We start from the raw sequence: 17,558 nt of genomic DNA, 5'->3' as shown, positions 1-17,558 counted from the left end.
TTTAACGTTTCCGTTTTTGCGTTCCTCATTAAACATTACTGTTCCAAAAACGCCGACCGGTTAATAACGTTATTTTAATTTAGCCTATACTTTAAACAAATATTTATAAATGAAGACTTATTTTCACTCAATAATAATATAACGCATGATAATTAAACTTGAATATTTATTTCATAAAATTTTTAAAACCACAACAGAAATACAAGCATTAATTACAAAGCATAAACAGCGGGACAAATATTGACCTGTTTTAATGGAGCGGAAAGTGGCCCCCTGTATGCCTAATTCTTTTCAGAAGAGTGATAACATTCTTTGTACATAACTTTTTTTTCAACACGACTTGTTTTAAAAATTGTATGAATAAAGAATAAATAAACTGGATAACCATTGCTCTTTTAATGCTGGTAATTTCAAAGCAAACACTGAGCAACACGTCCTTGCATCACATAATCAAATTCAGTCAGCTAATAAAGCTTGATCATTTAATGCAATATAACATACCATTTAACACGAAGCATCAACCGTCTATATAGAAAACATTGACCGGTATTGGCAATCTGAAAGACTATAGGACAAATGTTTGATAGATGCTAGTAACCTACTTGGATAGGCTTAAACGAAATCTACAAACTAGCCTAAATCAGACTATTTGAGCTTAAAGTCCGTACTGCTTATTTAAACGTACGAAAAGAATGTCCTCCAATACCTGCGTTTTCATTTTAGACCTCAGCAGGGAAAGAAATGTACTTGAAGCATGAAAATGCACGCTCTACACTGACTTGTGTTACCGGTAGATTCATAGATGACATTTCACTCACGCTTGATCCGTCAACGTCACATGCTGAACTACTCTATTCATTATTGGTCACTGCCAAATTAAAATATTAAAGAGAACGATAAAATAACGTTATTAACCGGTTAATGGTCATTTCAAATTAACGTTTCTGTTCAGAACGATTCAAATTCATTTTGATTTCGTGTTCGTTTTTTGTTCCTCTTAAAATTTCGTTCGTTTCCGGTTTTTGTTTTCGTTCCTTGAACCAGTTCAGAGCCCTGACTAGAAGTCTGTGGCGCAACCAGGGTGATGACGGATCAAGGTGTAGCCATAGGGATGGGGGAGCCGTCCAGGGTGAGCAAGAGGGTTGTCAAACCACAGTGGAGCCGAGGGACAGTAGAACCAAGGTGGAGCTGATGGGTCAGTTGAGTCCGGGGTTCAGAGGCTGGAGGTGTATCTGAGGGATACACCAAGGCGTTGCTGACAACTCGATACCCCAAGGCAGATCCGAGCAGCACGGCAGAACCACTGGACAAGCCAAGAGGCTGAAGGGAGACAGCGAAAGGGAGGCTGAGAAACTGGAGGCTGGACGGGACCATAGGCGATGAAGGATAATTGGGGCTGGGCAATGAAGACTTGGAGCTGGGCTTGACCAGGGACGACTTGAATAACTTGAACGACTTGGAACTGGAGAGAGCCAATGGCGACGGAAATGACTTGGGACTGAATGGGACCAACGGTGGAGACCAGGCTTGAATGTAGGAGGGAATCAGGGAATTAAGGATTTCACATGAGGAGGTGCAGACTTCAGGGACATGAGGATGAAGGCTTCAGCTCAGGGTCTGCGATGGGCTCTGGCTTGTGGTTCACATGTATTTCTGAGGTCGGGGGTGATTGATCTGCCCTGAGTTCACAGGTTAGATTTTCGACTTCAAGGGCATTCCAGACATCATTTCTGAGTACAAGGTGGGAAAAAAACAGAATTACGAGTTGTCTGGAACGCAGCACAACACTGCATTGTTTTATGCTGCACACCTTTAGCACTGCAATGTGGGGTTAAATGATGCAAAAGTGGCGCTAATGCTGCACTGGAGCAGGGTTTCATAACCCTGATGCTAACCCCACTTCTGAGTGAAACGTTCCTGTACCCGGGGTTAAAACCATTTTTTAGAATGATGATGATCTGGGGTTAAGCACAGTGGGAAAATGTTATAACTAGATGAATAACGAAGTGCAGTAAACGGTAAAGCTGTTTGCACTACAAACGAATGGGTTTATAATTAAGACAATAATATGGTAAAAAGCTGTTTTGTACAGCTAAAAATAACTGGAAGCGAATGACACTGGAAGCCAGATTCACTCAACATTCAATGTACAAATAGCTGCACCTGCTCTTACGTTAAAAATAAGGTTGTACTGTCCATTTGCAAGCTGCTTTAAGGAGAGTGCATTCACAAACTGATTAAAGCATTTGCTGTTTTTAAATTAAATTAGTAATTTTAGTGTTTTAACAGGCAAATACTACATACAGTATTCTGTAATTCTTCCAAAAATAAATTTCCCATGTGTGTATGATTTCTGTGGCCTGGCTGGAATGATCTGTCGTAGGATACATTCCTGGCAATACAATCATTCTGTTATGGCAGAAACTTCGAGAACACAGCGAACATCAGCAATGCTGATAAAGTCTCCGGTTCGTCTTTTCGTCTGGTTTGGATGTCATTAGCGTCTGTGGCGGCTGGTTGTGTTTTTAAGGGTCTGTTTTAATGGTACACCCTGCGGCTTCAGTCCACAGTACTGTGAAGAAAGCAGTTGTTTTCAGTCTAAAAAGCCTCATTTAAAACAGGAAAGTCATTTGTCAGGGTCATTTAGAGCCTTCAGAGCCAGAGGCAATAACAGTTTGACTTAAACACTTGCAGAATTTCCCTTCTCTTCAAACGCAGGGCACTCGGTAGGAAATATAGAAACACAATTTACATTCTTTGGATTGCAGTGATTCCAGACAGCACATTCCTGTGGTCTGTTCAGTCTCTGTCGTAGATCATGTGACTATAATCCAGAGATCGCAGAATGATGTTCTTCCTCAGTATTTCTGTCTTGTTTTCCAAACATCCAAACAAGAACTTAACTCAAAGGGAAAACCAGGTTATTTTTCTGAGCCCATTGGCAGATATTTGTTCTTATTTTAATCACTTCATTTTGATACATTTTTTTCAGAAAACAAGATCTTGATTCAAGAATGTTTGGATATTTGTACTGGGAAAAAAAAGCTCAGACTAACATTTGCACGTATGCATTTGGCAGACGCTTTTATCCCAAGCGGCTTGCACTGCATGTAAGGTATGCGTGCTATCAGTTTATGGATTCCCTGGGAATTGAACCCTCAACCTTGGCGTAGCTTGTGTAATGCTCTACTGTTTGAGCTACAGGAACTTACATCTCCGCCATGCTGTCGGGCAGGTTGGCCGGGATCGCCGTCAGTCCTTTCCCTCTGCAGTCCACTATATTATTACTGCAGGTGCAGACGGCCGGACATGAGCCCGTGGCCAAACTACACGACTGAACCCCAGAACTCTCAGACTGACCTGCCGAGGGACAGACGTAATGAATAAGAAGGTTAAAGTTAGGCTTCAGTCGTCTAACGATGAAAGAACTAACCATGATGATACTTCTAAAGCATTTAAGGTGACATAGTTACATCTACGAATGATTAATTATGCATAATTATAAGCAATTAACCCTATAGCAAGTACATGTAGTTGAATAATATTCCTCAGTACTTATTTGCGTAATTACACTGTAATAATGTAATCTTGTCATCTTACTGTAACAAATGTATTGCTCATGCATTAACTAACGCTGAATAATGCGACCTGAAGGCCCCGATTTACTTCAGGCAAAACTGAAGAACTGGTTTGACGTCATTTCGAAAAAAATCAGGTCAAAAGTTCAAAACACATTTCCAAAGCTAACTTTGCTCTGGCTGGTTAAACACCTCTGAACTCCCATTGGTCCGTGTGGTGATGATGTAATAGGTGGGTGTGGCTTCTTTGAGGTGTAAATCTTCATTGGTTCTGTTCAGTCGATCGAGGTCAGACACATTGAGAGCCGCTTTACAGCAGAAACTGAAGCTGTGATTGGAATTGACACTGTTGTTCATGTTTAATACTGTAAAGCTGCTGCTTTAGATCAATCTACTGTATAAAGTGTGTAGAAATAGACATGATCTGAATCTCAAACACATCCACATCACTATGATCACATGCTTTCTCAGCTCATGTTTTCTCATTTCTGTTGTTTTTATTCTGTCATTCAGAGGAAAAAAAATCTTTGCGGTGAATATATCGGGGCCTTTATTGTCAAGTGTTACCAACTAGACTCTGATCAGTTGTTTTGGTGATAAACTGTAATTCAGATCAGTGGAACAGAATAGAGAACGGACGGCAGATTGGTCACTGAGGGCTTGTCTTACCTGAACAGCTGAACTCATGCTTCTGGACCTCGGCTACATTGAGTCCTCGTAGCGGAGCTGGAGAGCTGCACTGGGTGAACAGGCCGATGGTCGGCCGCTCGCGCAACCACTGCGACAACCAGGCCAGATTACAGTCACAGTTCAGGTTGTTAGAATGTAAACGGCTGGAGGAGGAAAAGTGGAAGACTGAATGTTAAAGACGCATTAATATGCCCCTGATGTTGTGTTTGTGCTCCACTAGAGCAGGTTCTCCTGCTTGAGTGTTGATTATTCCTCATATTCTCCATTGTTGCGGCTCCTCTTTTCCCAGTCTGTCAGTAACGCTCTGTTTACTTCCTGTCTCTATGAAGCCCCGCCTTCTGAAAAGCACACTGTCCTCTGATTGGTGGGCTGGAGCAGTGTGTTGTGATTGGTGTTTGGGAAATGTCCCGCCCCTTAAAGGACAACTCCGGTGAAAAATGAAGCGAAAAACCATGTGTTATTACCTAGGGGTAATAACACATGGTGACCGAGTAGATCGTTCTCTGGGATGCGTTTTCATAAAAATCGAATGTAAAGAGTTTTATCTCTAAAAACAGATTAGCTTGTAACGCTAGTATATGGGGCACAGAATAAGTAAAATTAAAATCGCTAGTATATACCACTAACAAGGCTCAATTTTATAAAGACAGTACATTACGCGTATACAGACAGGAGCCATCTTGGAAAACAGTCGAGCCATGAACGCTGTGCTAAGCTGAACTTAATTCCTATCGACTTAGCACAGCGTTCATGGCTCGACTGTTTTCCAAGATGGCTCCTGTCTGTATACGCGTAATGTACTGTCTTTATAAAGTTTCTTCTTATTAAACTGTTTGTACACTTACACAGTTCTCAATGCTTGGGTTTGCATGTAGGGACCCTCATTATGCTCCCGTGTTAGTGTGAGGCTATGTTGAGCCTTGTTAGTGGTATTAACTAGCGATTTAATTTGACTTATTCTGTGCCCCATAGACTAGCGTTATAAGCTAATCTGTTTTTAGAGATAAAACTCTTTACATCCGAATTTCATGAAAACGCATCCCAGAGAACGATCTACTCGGTAACCATGTGTTAATCACCCCTAGGCTCATTTTTCACAGGAGTTGTCCTTTAACATAACCGCCAGTTTCAACACACTACTAACTAACTCAACCAGGCCCCGCCCCTTTGGCCTATACACAGTTATCGTTACCCAGTAACTCCATCATCTGATTAGTAGGGTCTGGTAAAGGAGGAACGTCTGCAAGATGATTGGACGCATGCTTAAGAATGAACTAGAAAAATTATCCTGCTTTACTGCTGCAAGCGAATAATAAAATAACAAACAGGGAACGTACAAACTGACTGTGGTCACGCGGATCTGGCTTTCAAACCTCTAAAACTTTAATCATGTTCATTACATTCTTTAATGGAAACCTGTAATGTCCGTTTCTGTAACTGAATAACTAAATAAAGAAATAAATAAAGCAGAACATCATGAGAAAGAAACTCCATGTGGTAAAACGCTTGAGAAATTCCAGAGGAATACCAGAATATACATTTCATAAAAGCAGTGTGTGGGGGTGTTTATTTCTGGGGTAATGTGCTGTATGTGTGTGTGTGTGTGTGTGTGTGTGTGTGTGTGTGTGTGTGTGTGTGTGTGTGTGTGTGTGTGTGTGTGTGTGTGTGTGTGTGTGTGTGTGTGTGTGTGTGTGTGTGTGTGTGAATTACGGACTGCGGCTTCTGGCAGAGCCGTGTGGCCTGAGCCGTCCCGCCAAAACTGCATGACACTGTGTGTGTGTGTGTGTGTGTGTGTGTTGAGTTGTCAGCAAAGATGGGCCTAAAACTGCAGTTCAACTCCCATATAGAACATACAAGCACAAACATGTACTTTATTTAATTCAGTTTCCCAACAGGAAGTACAAAAATGTGTTTGAATTTGACTAGTAAAGATAAAAACATCTCAATGTAAGTTGATTTATGTTTGCGTCTGTCAGAAGCTGTTATCTAATGTGATTTAGGGCTCGTTGGGAACGTTTGTTTCAGAACTTGGCACATTTTAATAAGGCATATATAAACACGGCATTCGCACTCATGTCCGCACCCCCCAAAAAATGGTCTGACCCACTTGAAAACGAACTCTGGAGTAATTCAGCAACCCGATGTGATGAGAAAGCAATCTGACCCAATGGACCATGTTTTATCACAATGATGTGTAATTATGTACATTGCGTGAAAAACAGCAGTGTTTGTTTCGCTAATCCTCCCAAAACGAATCGTGAAATGGTTAATTAAAATTTGGTCTGACTAACATATTTCAGAACAGCCGTCCAAAACACAGAGGAAGCATTCTTCCTCAAAATGATAACGACAGCTTTTAAGAAAGCCACAATAATCCCGCAAAGCTGTAGTCTATCCATCCTGATGAATGACTGCTATGAGAAAGTATTGCAACATTGTAACAGTGAGCAGAATCTCAGAATGTAAACAGCTGCTCTGACCAATGAGAGGCCTGTTGACTCACATGTGATGTGCAATAACACATTTTGGTCTGTTTAGAAATGTTGCCTTGTGAAATCAAACCAAACCAAGAAGAAATTGCAACACTGTATCAATTTTAATCCCCGTTTGGGAACAAGGAAAAGGATCTACACGTCTGAAAATGCCCTTACATCACAGGGAATCGAACCCAAGCGTGGCGTTGCTAGCGGCAAACTCTAGTGATTGAGCTACAGGCCCGCAAAATCTCACAGAAAACACTGGGTTTGATTCCAGATATAAACTAACCAGCATCTATCATCTCCCATCACATAACCCACATAACATAACATTTACTCACTGTCATATCATTTGAAACCTTGCAGAACAAAATAACATATTTTGAAATATGTTTTTGTCCATACAATGAAAGTCAAAGACAAAAAAACATAAACATTCTGTTTTCTGAAGAAGTCCTAAAGTTTCAGAATGAGCGAGTTTTTTTCTCTCTCTCGAAGATTGACTTGTGTGATTACGATTGGTGTGCATGTGTGATTGCATGCTTTGTGTGGTACGTGTGTGTGTGTTTTATGTACGTGTGTGTGTGTGTGTGTGTGTGTGTTACTCACAAGGTCCTGAGCTTGGGCATGTGGTTGAAGCTCGACACTGGAATGCTGCTGATGTTGTTGTTGTTCAGCGTTCTGCAAAATATCAAGATAATTAAACCCTCTGGGTCTCCTCATTAAGGGCTCTCACTCATACTCCGGTCAAAAGAGGCCGAACACCACATATGTAACCTTTTTTTCTTTTAATTCAATGTAATAATATTTTTGTTTAATATTTTTTATTTTGATTGAATTTTATAGTACTAAATAATATTTATGCAATAATTATGATCAATTTGTTCCCATAATTTTCCAGAAATACCACAATGATTATATTTAGGACCATTTAACCTTTTCAAATCATGTCCACAATTTGTGTGTGTGTTCAAATAGCACTTAAATACACAAGGAAGGTAATCAAAGAATCAGGGATGATTACAACAAATGAATGACTGAACAAGACAGTGAATAAAACTTGATCGTGATATAACTAATCATTTCCCAGAAAGTGCACCCTTGCACTGTTTAAACTGAAGAGGGAGGGAGGAGGATGAGGATCAGACTGAGGAAGACACAGAGGAGTTGACGACCAGGAGGCGATAAAGGTGGGAAAAGCCATGGTGGAGGAACCAGATCAAAGACAGGAGGAGCAGGAAGTGGACCTAGAGCCAAGAAATAAAGAAGGTCCATGGTGGAGAGGCCAAGCAAAACCAGGGAGACGACTGACTGAGGTGGAGATGGTGGAGGTGGAGACAAAGGAAGAGCCGAAGAGCCAGGTAACGGCGAAGGCCTGGAGGGCCAGGGTGGAGCTGCAGGCGTGACTGAGCTGGAGGCTTGGGCTTGGCAGACCGGGGTGGAGACGGTGGGAGTGAGGACCATGGTGGTACAGGACGAGGGAGCCTGGCAGAGCCTTAGGGATGGCAGTCCAAGGTGGAGCCGGAGGAGCGTTTAGCCAAGGTGGAGCCGGAGGAGCGTTGAACCAAGGTGGAGCCGGAGGAGCATTGAACCAAGGTGGAGCCGGAGGAGCGTTGAGCCAAGGTGGAGCCGGAGGAGCGCTGAGCCAAGGTGGAGCCGGAGGAGCGTTGAGCCAAGGTGGAGCGGGAGGAGCGTTGAGCCAAGGTGGAGCCGGAGGAGCGTTGAGCCAAGGTGGAGCCGGAGGAGCATTGAGCCAAGGTGTAGCCGGAGGAGCATTGAGCCAAGGTGTAGCCGGAGGAGCATTGAGCCAAGGTGGAGCCGGAGGAGTATTGAGCCAAGGTGTAGCCGGAGGAGCATTGAGCCAAGGTGGAGCCGGAGGAGCGTTGAGCCAAGGTGGAGCCGGAGGAGCGTTGAGCCAAGGTGGAGCCGGAGGAGCGTTGAGCCAAGGTGGAGCCGGAGGAGCGTTTAGCCAAGGTGGAGCCGGAGGAGCGTTGAGCCAAGGTGGAGCCGGAGGAGCGTTGAACCAAGGTGGAGCCGGAGGAGCGTTGAGCCAAGTTGGAGCCGGAGGAGCGCTGAGCCAAGGTGAAGCCGGAGGAGCGTTGAGCCAAGGTGGAGCCGGAGGAGCATTGAGCTAAGGTGGAGCCGGAGGAGCGTTGAACCAAGGTGGAGCTGGAGGAGTGTTGAGCCAAGGTGGAGCCGGAGGAGCATTGAGCCAAGGTGTAGCCGGAGGAGCATTGAGCCAAGGTGGAGCCGGAGGAGCCATGAGCCAAGGTGGAGCCGGAGGAGCGTTGAGCCAAGGTGGAGCCGGAGGAGCGTTGAGCCAAGGTGGAGCCGGAGGAGCCATGAGCCAAGGTGGAGCCGGAGGAGCGTTGAGCCAAGGTGGAGCCGGAGGAGCGTTGAGCCAAGGTGGAGCCGGAGGAGCGTTGAGCCAAGGTGGAGCCGGAGGAGCATTGAGCCAAGGTGGAGCCGAAGGGTCGGAGGGCTTAAGTGGAGTCCGGGGCTTGGAGGGTTTAGGTGGAGCTGCGGAATCCATGTGCCAAGGCGGAGGTGATGACTGTGAAGCCCAAGGCGGAACGGAGCCACTGGAGGAGCCAAGGGGCTGAGAGGAGACAGCGAAGATGAGGCTGAGGAACTGGATAACTTAGACAGTGGAGGAGGGAGAGGAAGGCTGGGCAGGACCACCTGTGATGAATGAGACTTGGAGCTGGGTAACGAATACTCAGGGAGTTTTTACACTGGCAGTTTAGTTAGAAATGGGGCACAGTTCGCATGGAAAATGCACTGAGGTACCGAACCCGAGACTACCTGAAGGAGGTGGTCTAAACCCCTTTGCACATTGAGTCCGAAATTCGCATGCATAATTTTTGCACGTCAAAAAATAAATTCGACCTCACATTATGTCAATCACGCTTGCACACTGCCTCCGAAACTTTCGTCTGTCAAAAAAAAATTCGGAACAGGTTCGATTTTCTGCATTTTTTGCATCCGCTTTTCCCATCTACAGTGCTGATGCCCAACCTAAAACTGCTGGCAATGCTGGTGAATGAATCGCCAGTGCTCAGATACCCTTATATATACAAATATTATTGTATCAAAAATACTATTAATATTATTATATCACAGCTATAATTATAGAACACCAAGTCCCTGTAAACCACGCGTCTGTGTGTGTGTGTGTGTGTGTGTGTGTGTGTGTGTGGAGACATACTACCAGTCTTTGTTCAGGATCAATTGATTCACGGAAATTGGTGGTCTTCTTTTTAATATGTGGCTCCAGTATCACTAGCAAAGCATCAAACTGAGCCACTGACAGTCTAAAGTAAACTTTGAATCGGTCTGGATAATCCGAGGTCATTGATAAGGAGGTGGAACTCTCCTTCCTGTCTATGCGATCGCAGGAGTGGATGATGGACCCATTATTTCCTCTTTCTTTTTCTCTTTTTAAGAAGAGAGAGGACAAAAAAATCATCCTCACTACTTGAAGGCGGCATTTTGTATTGTTTTGCGTTTTTTTCCGTAACGCATTCATTAATACGCATCGGATTCAGTGTGCAAGGTCTCTGTGCGTGACAAATTTTTCGGATCACGAATACGAAAAAACGCATGCGAAAATTTCGGACTCAGTGTGCAAAGGCCTTAAGTTCTGTGCACTCTAACTATGGTGCGATTCACATGAATGTGAAAGCAACATGGACTCGGGTGCGCACTTGTTCAGGAAGAAAAGTTACCCGTGCATGCATTTTAGCCAATTAGGATGTAGCCTATTCAGTTCAATAAAACACATGTAAGAGATGATGGTGTTGATGATTAACCTTAGATACGAGCGAGAGAGAGCCTGCAGTGTATTCAAGCATAGCGAGTGCAATCAGGGCGGCAAATGAATGGCAATCCACCGTCTCCTCAAAAGAGTGTTTCCAAGCAGCAGAAAGCCGCCTTATGCGACACACATACAGTAAACCCAAGTGTCGTTTTCTCAGTTGCACATAGTTGCACCAAATTAATAAAAAACACTATATATTGATCCACGTTCTGTTTTCTATCATGGCCGTGCATTGTGATGACGTAAGATGAATGCAAATGCACCAGGGTTCAACAGAATCAAGTTGAGGAACAATAACGCTTGGACTCGGACCTAGAAAACGTGCCCGGTGTAAAAACACCCTCAGTTCTGGCCAGCGGCGACTTGGACGACTTGAACGATTTGGAATTGAATGGGACCAGCGGTGACTATAGCACAGGAAACACCTCCTTAACCAGTTTATAATATAACAAATCCTCTGTAACCCAGCTCTGCGTCTGGACCTCATCCCTACGAACTCCACCAATATGGACGCTTGATCGGGGTAGTAAGCAAAGCACGCCAGGCTGAGAAAGACCCTTTTGTGATCCTCGAGGGAGCGATCCCCCTGTTCCAGCAGGAGGACAACTGCGGGCATGTCCAGAGTTATTAATTCGCCGTTAAAAAAATCCTTTCCTAGGTCTCTCGTTCTGTCAGGGGTTGGCTGTGTTGATAACCCAAAGATGATGAACGAATAGTCATAATACTTTTAATGAACATGAAGAGAACACTCCACACACACAACATAACATTAACACAAGACAAAGAACTGAGGAAGAACACACGAGGAAGGAAATTAAAGCAACGGGGAACAGGTGTGACACTAATCAGGGACTACGACAACAAATGAAGGACTAGAACTCAGAACAGACAATGAACACAATGACAGGACAAATCACTTCATGATGCGTTTGTCTGGCAGCAAAAACAAAGAAGATTAGGTGATTAAAAAATGACTAAATGATGACAGAACGAGCTGAATTGTGAAATGACACAGAACAGGATTAACTCTTGTAATGTCCGTTTAGGTAAGTGTGTTAATAGCATTCGATTATTTAATTAATGTCACTGATTTGACTGATTTAACCTGTTGGACTTATTAATGTCATGAATTCAATTAGTCTATGATCCTAAAAGAAATCACGAACATTTGTCCATCCAGATGTTTTAACATGCGGTCAGGACTGTCACAAGTATCCACTGACGAGGTGAGTTGTAGGACCCAAGTGCAGTTTAATCAAAAGATCAAAAACATAAAACAAAGACTTGACATGGCAAACATGAACCTTACCTATACAGCAGTTAACAACAAAATCTCAAAATCTCACAATGAAATAACAATAAATAAATGTGCTACTTACCAGATGTGTTTTATTAACTCCTACACCTACCCCAACCCTAAACATACCCTTACAACAATGCAAATACAGGAATCAAATGACGCAAATGATCACATTTTAATTGGCCACACAACATCCCACAGATGAATGCTGGATGGTCGAGACTCGCTCTTGATTAGTTGATGAGATGTGGTGGTTTTTATACTCACAGAACTTCGAGCCCGCGTAAGGCACGGAAAGCGCCGTCCTCGATGCAGCTGATGTGGTTCTTGTCTAACTGACTGTGAAAACACAGAGGGAAATGATGTTTAGCAAACGCTGGAGTGTGATCTCTGGACTCAATGCTGTGCTGTCACGAGTCTCACAGGTTCTTGATGTCCGTGGCTCCTCTGAAGGCCTTTCGAGGAATCGCCTGGATGAAGTTCTCACTCAAGTCTCTGTGAAAAGAAAATATATAGATGAGTGAAGTATGACAAACTTTGATGCTGACTTGTCTGAAATTTACTTTTAAAAAGATTTGACTTAAAGAAGTCAATGAAATGTTGTTTACATGTTCTGCACGGACAGAGGTGGACAGTAACTAAGTACATTTACTTGAGTACTGTTCTTAAGTACACTTTTTGAGTATCTGTACTTTCCTCGAGTAGTATTTTTTCTGGAAACTTATGACTTTTACTTCACTACATTTGAAAGACAAATATCGTACTTTTTACTCCATTTCTATCAAGGCCCTCGAAGTAGAAAGTCGTAGCCGCTTTGAAAGTCAGTGGATGATTTGTTTTCTTCTTTAAAACAGGATTTGATTTTTCTTGCAGACAGCCGATCAGTAATCACTCTTGTAGGATCACATGACCAAAGTCATACTTAAAAGTTAAAATTCAAAAGTGCGACGACACGAATGTGCACACAGAAAGCTGCCTCTCAGACGCCAGACCACAAGTACTGAAGTTTAGTTCTACTAATTCTACTAAATTCTTATTATAGTCAATTAAAACTAGTCTAAAACTAAAACAATTCAGATGCATAAAATGTTGTAGTCAAAAGACTGACTAAAACTAAATCAAAATTTGCTGTGGTATGAAGTATGGTCGGTCAAATGATTTTTATAGATTTACCCGCCAAGTTGCCATAGCCTTGTGGATAGAGCGCTAACGCATAGCTAACGTTCGACAATGATGTTAGTTAGCATGCAAAAACGATGTAGTTGGACTAATAATGTTAACTGAAGTCCTTTCAGAAATATGTTTTTACATAATCCTGTCAAATAAACACAATGTAGAAACCTTTCTTTTCTAGTATGATTTTGACTTTGATAAGAGCTTTGTAACTTTTAAGCAAGTATTTAAATGTGTTCAAGGTATGCTAGCATGACTGGCTTAAACCACCATGATGGAACAGCGTGCATTCATATAACAATGCAACAATAATAAAAAAAATAATGCGTTTACTTTTACTTTTGATATTAAGTACTTTTAAAAGCAAGTACTTCGGTACTTTCACTTAAGTAAAAATCTGTCTTTACAACTTTCACTTGTAATGGAGTTATATTTAACCAATAGTACTTTTACTTATACTCAAGTAATGGAGTTGTGTACTTTGTCCACCTCTGTGCACGGATGACAACATAATCACATTACATAATACACACACACACAAACGGAGTACGCAACTAGACACCCTTGAGTCAACCGTTTCTGAATTTAACAAAATGTTCTCAAAATGTTCATGAGAGATTCATAAGTAATGCATCACAGGCAGAGGCGAACCAACATTGAGGCAAAATTAATCAATGAGGCCCTATTAAATGTTTTTTTTTTTCGTCAATATATCTTCGTTATCTAATTTTACAACATACAAAAAGTAGTCAAAATACATCTAAGAAACCCCCCCCCCAAAAGTTAAATTTTTATAACATTAAAGTGATTTTTGTTTAATTAACAAAATGTCAGTCTTTATCTTTGTAATGTAAGATACAATACAATATCTTCTAAATACCTACAAGCTTCATATTGATAACCAATTGTCACCTTAAAAACGGTGCTTTGTGTGGTGGTGACAGGAAAAATCCATTCTCTTTATTTTATTTGTTTATCAACTAGCTGTTAACGCAAACTAATTTAATGTAGAAGAGAGGGAGCCTACTGATTAAATAATGGCAACTAAGTAAATGTTTTGTAAAGATTTTTCTAGTGGACTAGTCATTAATTGAATTGCACATTTTGGCTAATTTAATTAGTCTGCTTAAATAGCCTACACTGGTAAAAATGATGTGCTGGATTTACTTAAAATATATATATGCACCATTTTTGCATCGCACTTTAAGTAAACCCAACTTGGAATAATTTTACTTAAAATTAACAAGAAAACCTTTGTTATATTTACTTAAATATTTGAGTTCACTCAACATTCTTTACTTAAAAATATATGTAACATGCAAGTATGTGCAAGTTGTGTTAACTTAACATTACTTAGTAGATTCTATCGTGTTACATATATTTTTAAGTAAAGAATGTTGAGTGAACTCAAATATTTAAGTAGTTCTTGTTAATTTAAAGTAAAATTATTCCAAGTTGGGTTTACTTAAAAAGTGTGTTGCAAAAATGGTGCATATATATTTTAAGTAAATCCAACACATCATTTTTACCAGTGTATACTGTGTGCATGGAAGCGGCGCGCACGCTTGCGAAAAGCACCGGCAAAAGTAATGATTATTATAAATGTGTCGGGGGGGGGAAAAAACAAGGAGACATTTTATTTGTTTATTATTAAACTAGTATTTTCTGAGTCAGTGTCGGCTGGAGAGATGAAGCTGATGATGCTGCCTCTCCTATGGACGCGCCTTTAGAGAGGAATGCACTTTTCATACGGATTACATTAGCAGAGAATATTGTTTTCGTTTGAATTTGTTAGTTTAAAAGTACACATTTGTTTCTCATAATATAGCCTATGTGAGGTAAGAAGCCTGATGCGCTTAGTTTCGGTCCATTTCTGAGATGCGCTACAGACAGGGGGGTGGGAGTTAGGACGATTCTAAGGGCCCACTTACTTTTGAGGCCCCCAGAGATCGGTTTTATTAGTAGAAACAGTACTAGTAGTAAAGCAATAGAAATTATAAAAGTAAAATCTACCAAAGAGTTACAAATATAACGAAATTATTGCTTATTTCTGCATTTCCGGCAAAATCCAGCAAAGAAAATGTATTTAGTTTTATATTTATGTTTAAATATTATAATGTTATTTTTATGTCTATGTTGTCAATCTGTCAATCTATGTTGATTACGAAAAGTGAACAGCATGAGTGAAAAAGGACACATCATAAGATGCGCAATGCCAGGAGACATGGAGTGGGTCAGACATGATTGTGACCACTTCATTAAGTTTTGTTTTGTATAAATTGTATCTTAATTTTAATCAATGTTTCATCAGCCAATTGGGGCGTTCTGGGTTGAGCGAGAGGAGCTTAATTGACCGTTCGCGAAGACCTGCCCCCTTTACTGTTGCTATGTCCGACAAGCCATGGCGCTCTCACACCACACACACACACACACACGTTCTCACGTAGAGAAAACACATCGCGGAGCAAAGAGGACACTGACAACACGCCGACAGACAGGACTGAGCAATGAAACAAAGTCTCAACTTTGAAATTGTAATTTTTTAAAAGACATGTAAACAATAAATACTGTTTTGTGGCTAATGTGTGGTGATCGCTGTAGCAGTTAAAGCTGCTCATGAACCCATCATCTCTTCCTTCTAGTTCATTGATAAGCAAGAAATAAACATGAATGAACACTAAAATAAATGTTGTTTCAACCGCGGAAAGACGTCAGTACAACCCGTTTTTCCAAGTTCAAGTCCACCGAGGTTAATCTACACTGCAAAAAATGCTTTTCTTACTTAATATTTTTGTCTTGTTTTCAGTCCAAATATCTAAAAAATACAAGCAACTAGACAAGCAAAGTTTTTGTCTTGTTTTGGTGGGAAATAACCAAAACTTAAAATAAGCAAAATAATCTGCCAATGGGGTAAGCAAAATAATCTCAATTCAAACAGAAAACAATATTATTTTGCTTTTTTTTAAGCAAAAACTCATAATTTTGAGTTATTTTTCCCCAAAACAAGACAAAAACTTTTGCTTGTCTAGTAAATGCTTCTTAATGTAAGATTTTTTTGAAATTTGGATTGAAAACAAGACAAAAATACTAAGTAAGAAAAGCATTTTTTGCAGTGTACCAACTCTCCTGACGGCTTTGTCGGACAAAACGCCAGATTTGGCGATGTGATTGGTCCGATCGCCTGTCAATCAAACTTGCGGCGAAGGGGGAATTGGTCAGTATTATTAAATTGCAGACAAAGATTTTGGATAGCTAGGTTGGTGCAGTAGGGGACCCAACATCATATGCTTTATTAGGGCCCAAAATTGCTAGCGGCGCCCTGGCTACAGACTAGGCCTATAGGACGAAAGAAAGCGCGAGTCCTGTTTGTTCTGTATCACCATAAATTATGGAGTATTTTAAGTTGTTTTCGCTGTCAGGAAAAGAGACGCCAGTGACCGCGCCGGCGCCTTCATGTCATGTAAGCACGCTATACTTCAGCTTCCACACTCCACACAAACACTTGGATATGTGCCGAATAATAACGCATATTTATCTAGGGTAACATTAGAACGAGCGGCCAAACCAGGCGGATGAGTTCTCTTCATGCTTAAAGGAACACTCCACTTTTTTTGAAAATAGGCATTTTACGAGTCCCCTAGAGTTAAATTGTTGAGTTTTACCGTTTTTGAATCCATTCAGCCGATCTTTGTATCTGGCAGTAGCACTTTTAGCATAGCTTAGCATACATCATTGATTCTGATCAGTCCATTAGCATCTCATTCAAAAAATGACCAAAGACACTTTCAGTATTTGTCCTATTTAAAACTTGACTCTTCTACAGTTACATCGTGTGCTAAGACCAACTGAAAATGAAAAGTTGCGATTTTCTACACCGATATGGCTAGGAACTACTTTCTCATTCCTGCGTAATAGTCGCGGATCTTCGTGGGAAACGCAGCTCCAGTGTCTCCAGAATGACGAACCATTTGCCATTTCAACATTATTTAGAGAAAAAATAGCACCAAAATTAAAAAATCTCTGGAAGATATCACTGAACATGTATTTAACCATAGCAAACGTACATTTCTTACTTAAGTTTATTTTTTTGTGTTTATTTAAAATAAGACAAATCTGATATTTTTATAATCTTATATGTTATTTAACAGCTGAGATCATTCTTTAATGCTGATCTAACAGCAGAAGACACGAGCAGGGTTTACATCCCAGTTGTGCAGATGGTGTGTGTGTGTGTTAACATGCGTTACAATGAGCCCCTATTAGAAATATGCCACTATATTCTATACTTTTATGAATTATTTTGAGAAACCATGAGAAAAGGATGAATAATGACTGAGAGTTAACAGAAATTATTAATTATTATTATGTTTTTAACTATGCTGTATAGCTGTATTTAGCGACGTGTTTGTAGTCAAACTCAAAAATGCTTATATTTTTAATGATTAAAAAATGCCATTATTTTATTTTAAAAAGTTAATACTTGTTTTTTGTTGACAAAATATTTTAGTTTGTCTTGTATA

The 17,558-nt window shown here is 40.9% G+C and overlaps 1 protein-coding gene across 1 annotated transcript in view; it reads right to left on the bottom strand.

Annotated features, from left to right (window-relative positions):
* The window catches only part of slit1a (slit homolog 1a), a 122,842-nt gene that overhangs the window by 54,986 nt on the left and 50,298 nt on the right, over positions 1 to 17,558 (bottom strand). The window contains exons 5-9 of the mRNA XM_079841942.1: positions 12,289 to 12,360; positions 12,133 to 12,204; positions 7,355 to 7,426; positions 4,248 to 4,411; positions 3,213 to 3,360 (exon numbers count right to left, since the gene is read on the bottom strand). Coding sequence (XP_079698068.1) covers positions 3,213 to 3,360; positions 4,248 to 4,411; positions 7,355 to 7,426; positions 12,133 to 12,204; positions 12,289 to 12,360 — 528 coding nt within the window. The remainder of the gene's footprint in view (positions 1 to 3,212; positions 3,361 to 4,247; positions 4,412 to 7,354; positions 7,427 to 12,132; positions 12,205 to 12,288; positions 12,361 to 17,558) is intronic.

This window comes from Gobio gobio, assembly GCF_949357685.1.
Source record: "Gobio gobio genome assembly, chromosome: 18".
Taxonomy (NCBI): domain Eukaryota; kingdom Metazoa; phylum Chordata; class Actinopteri; order Cypriniformes; family Gobionidae; genus Gobio; species Gobio gobio.
This window is presented reverse-complemented; position numbering and strand designations above follow the sequence as displayed.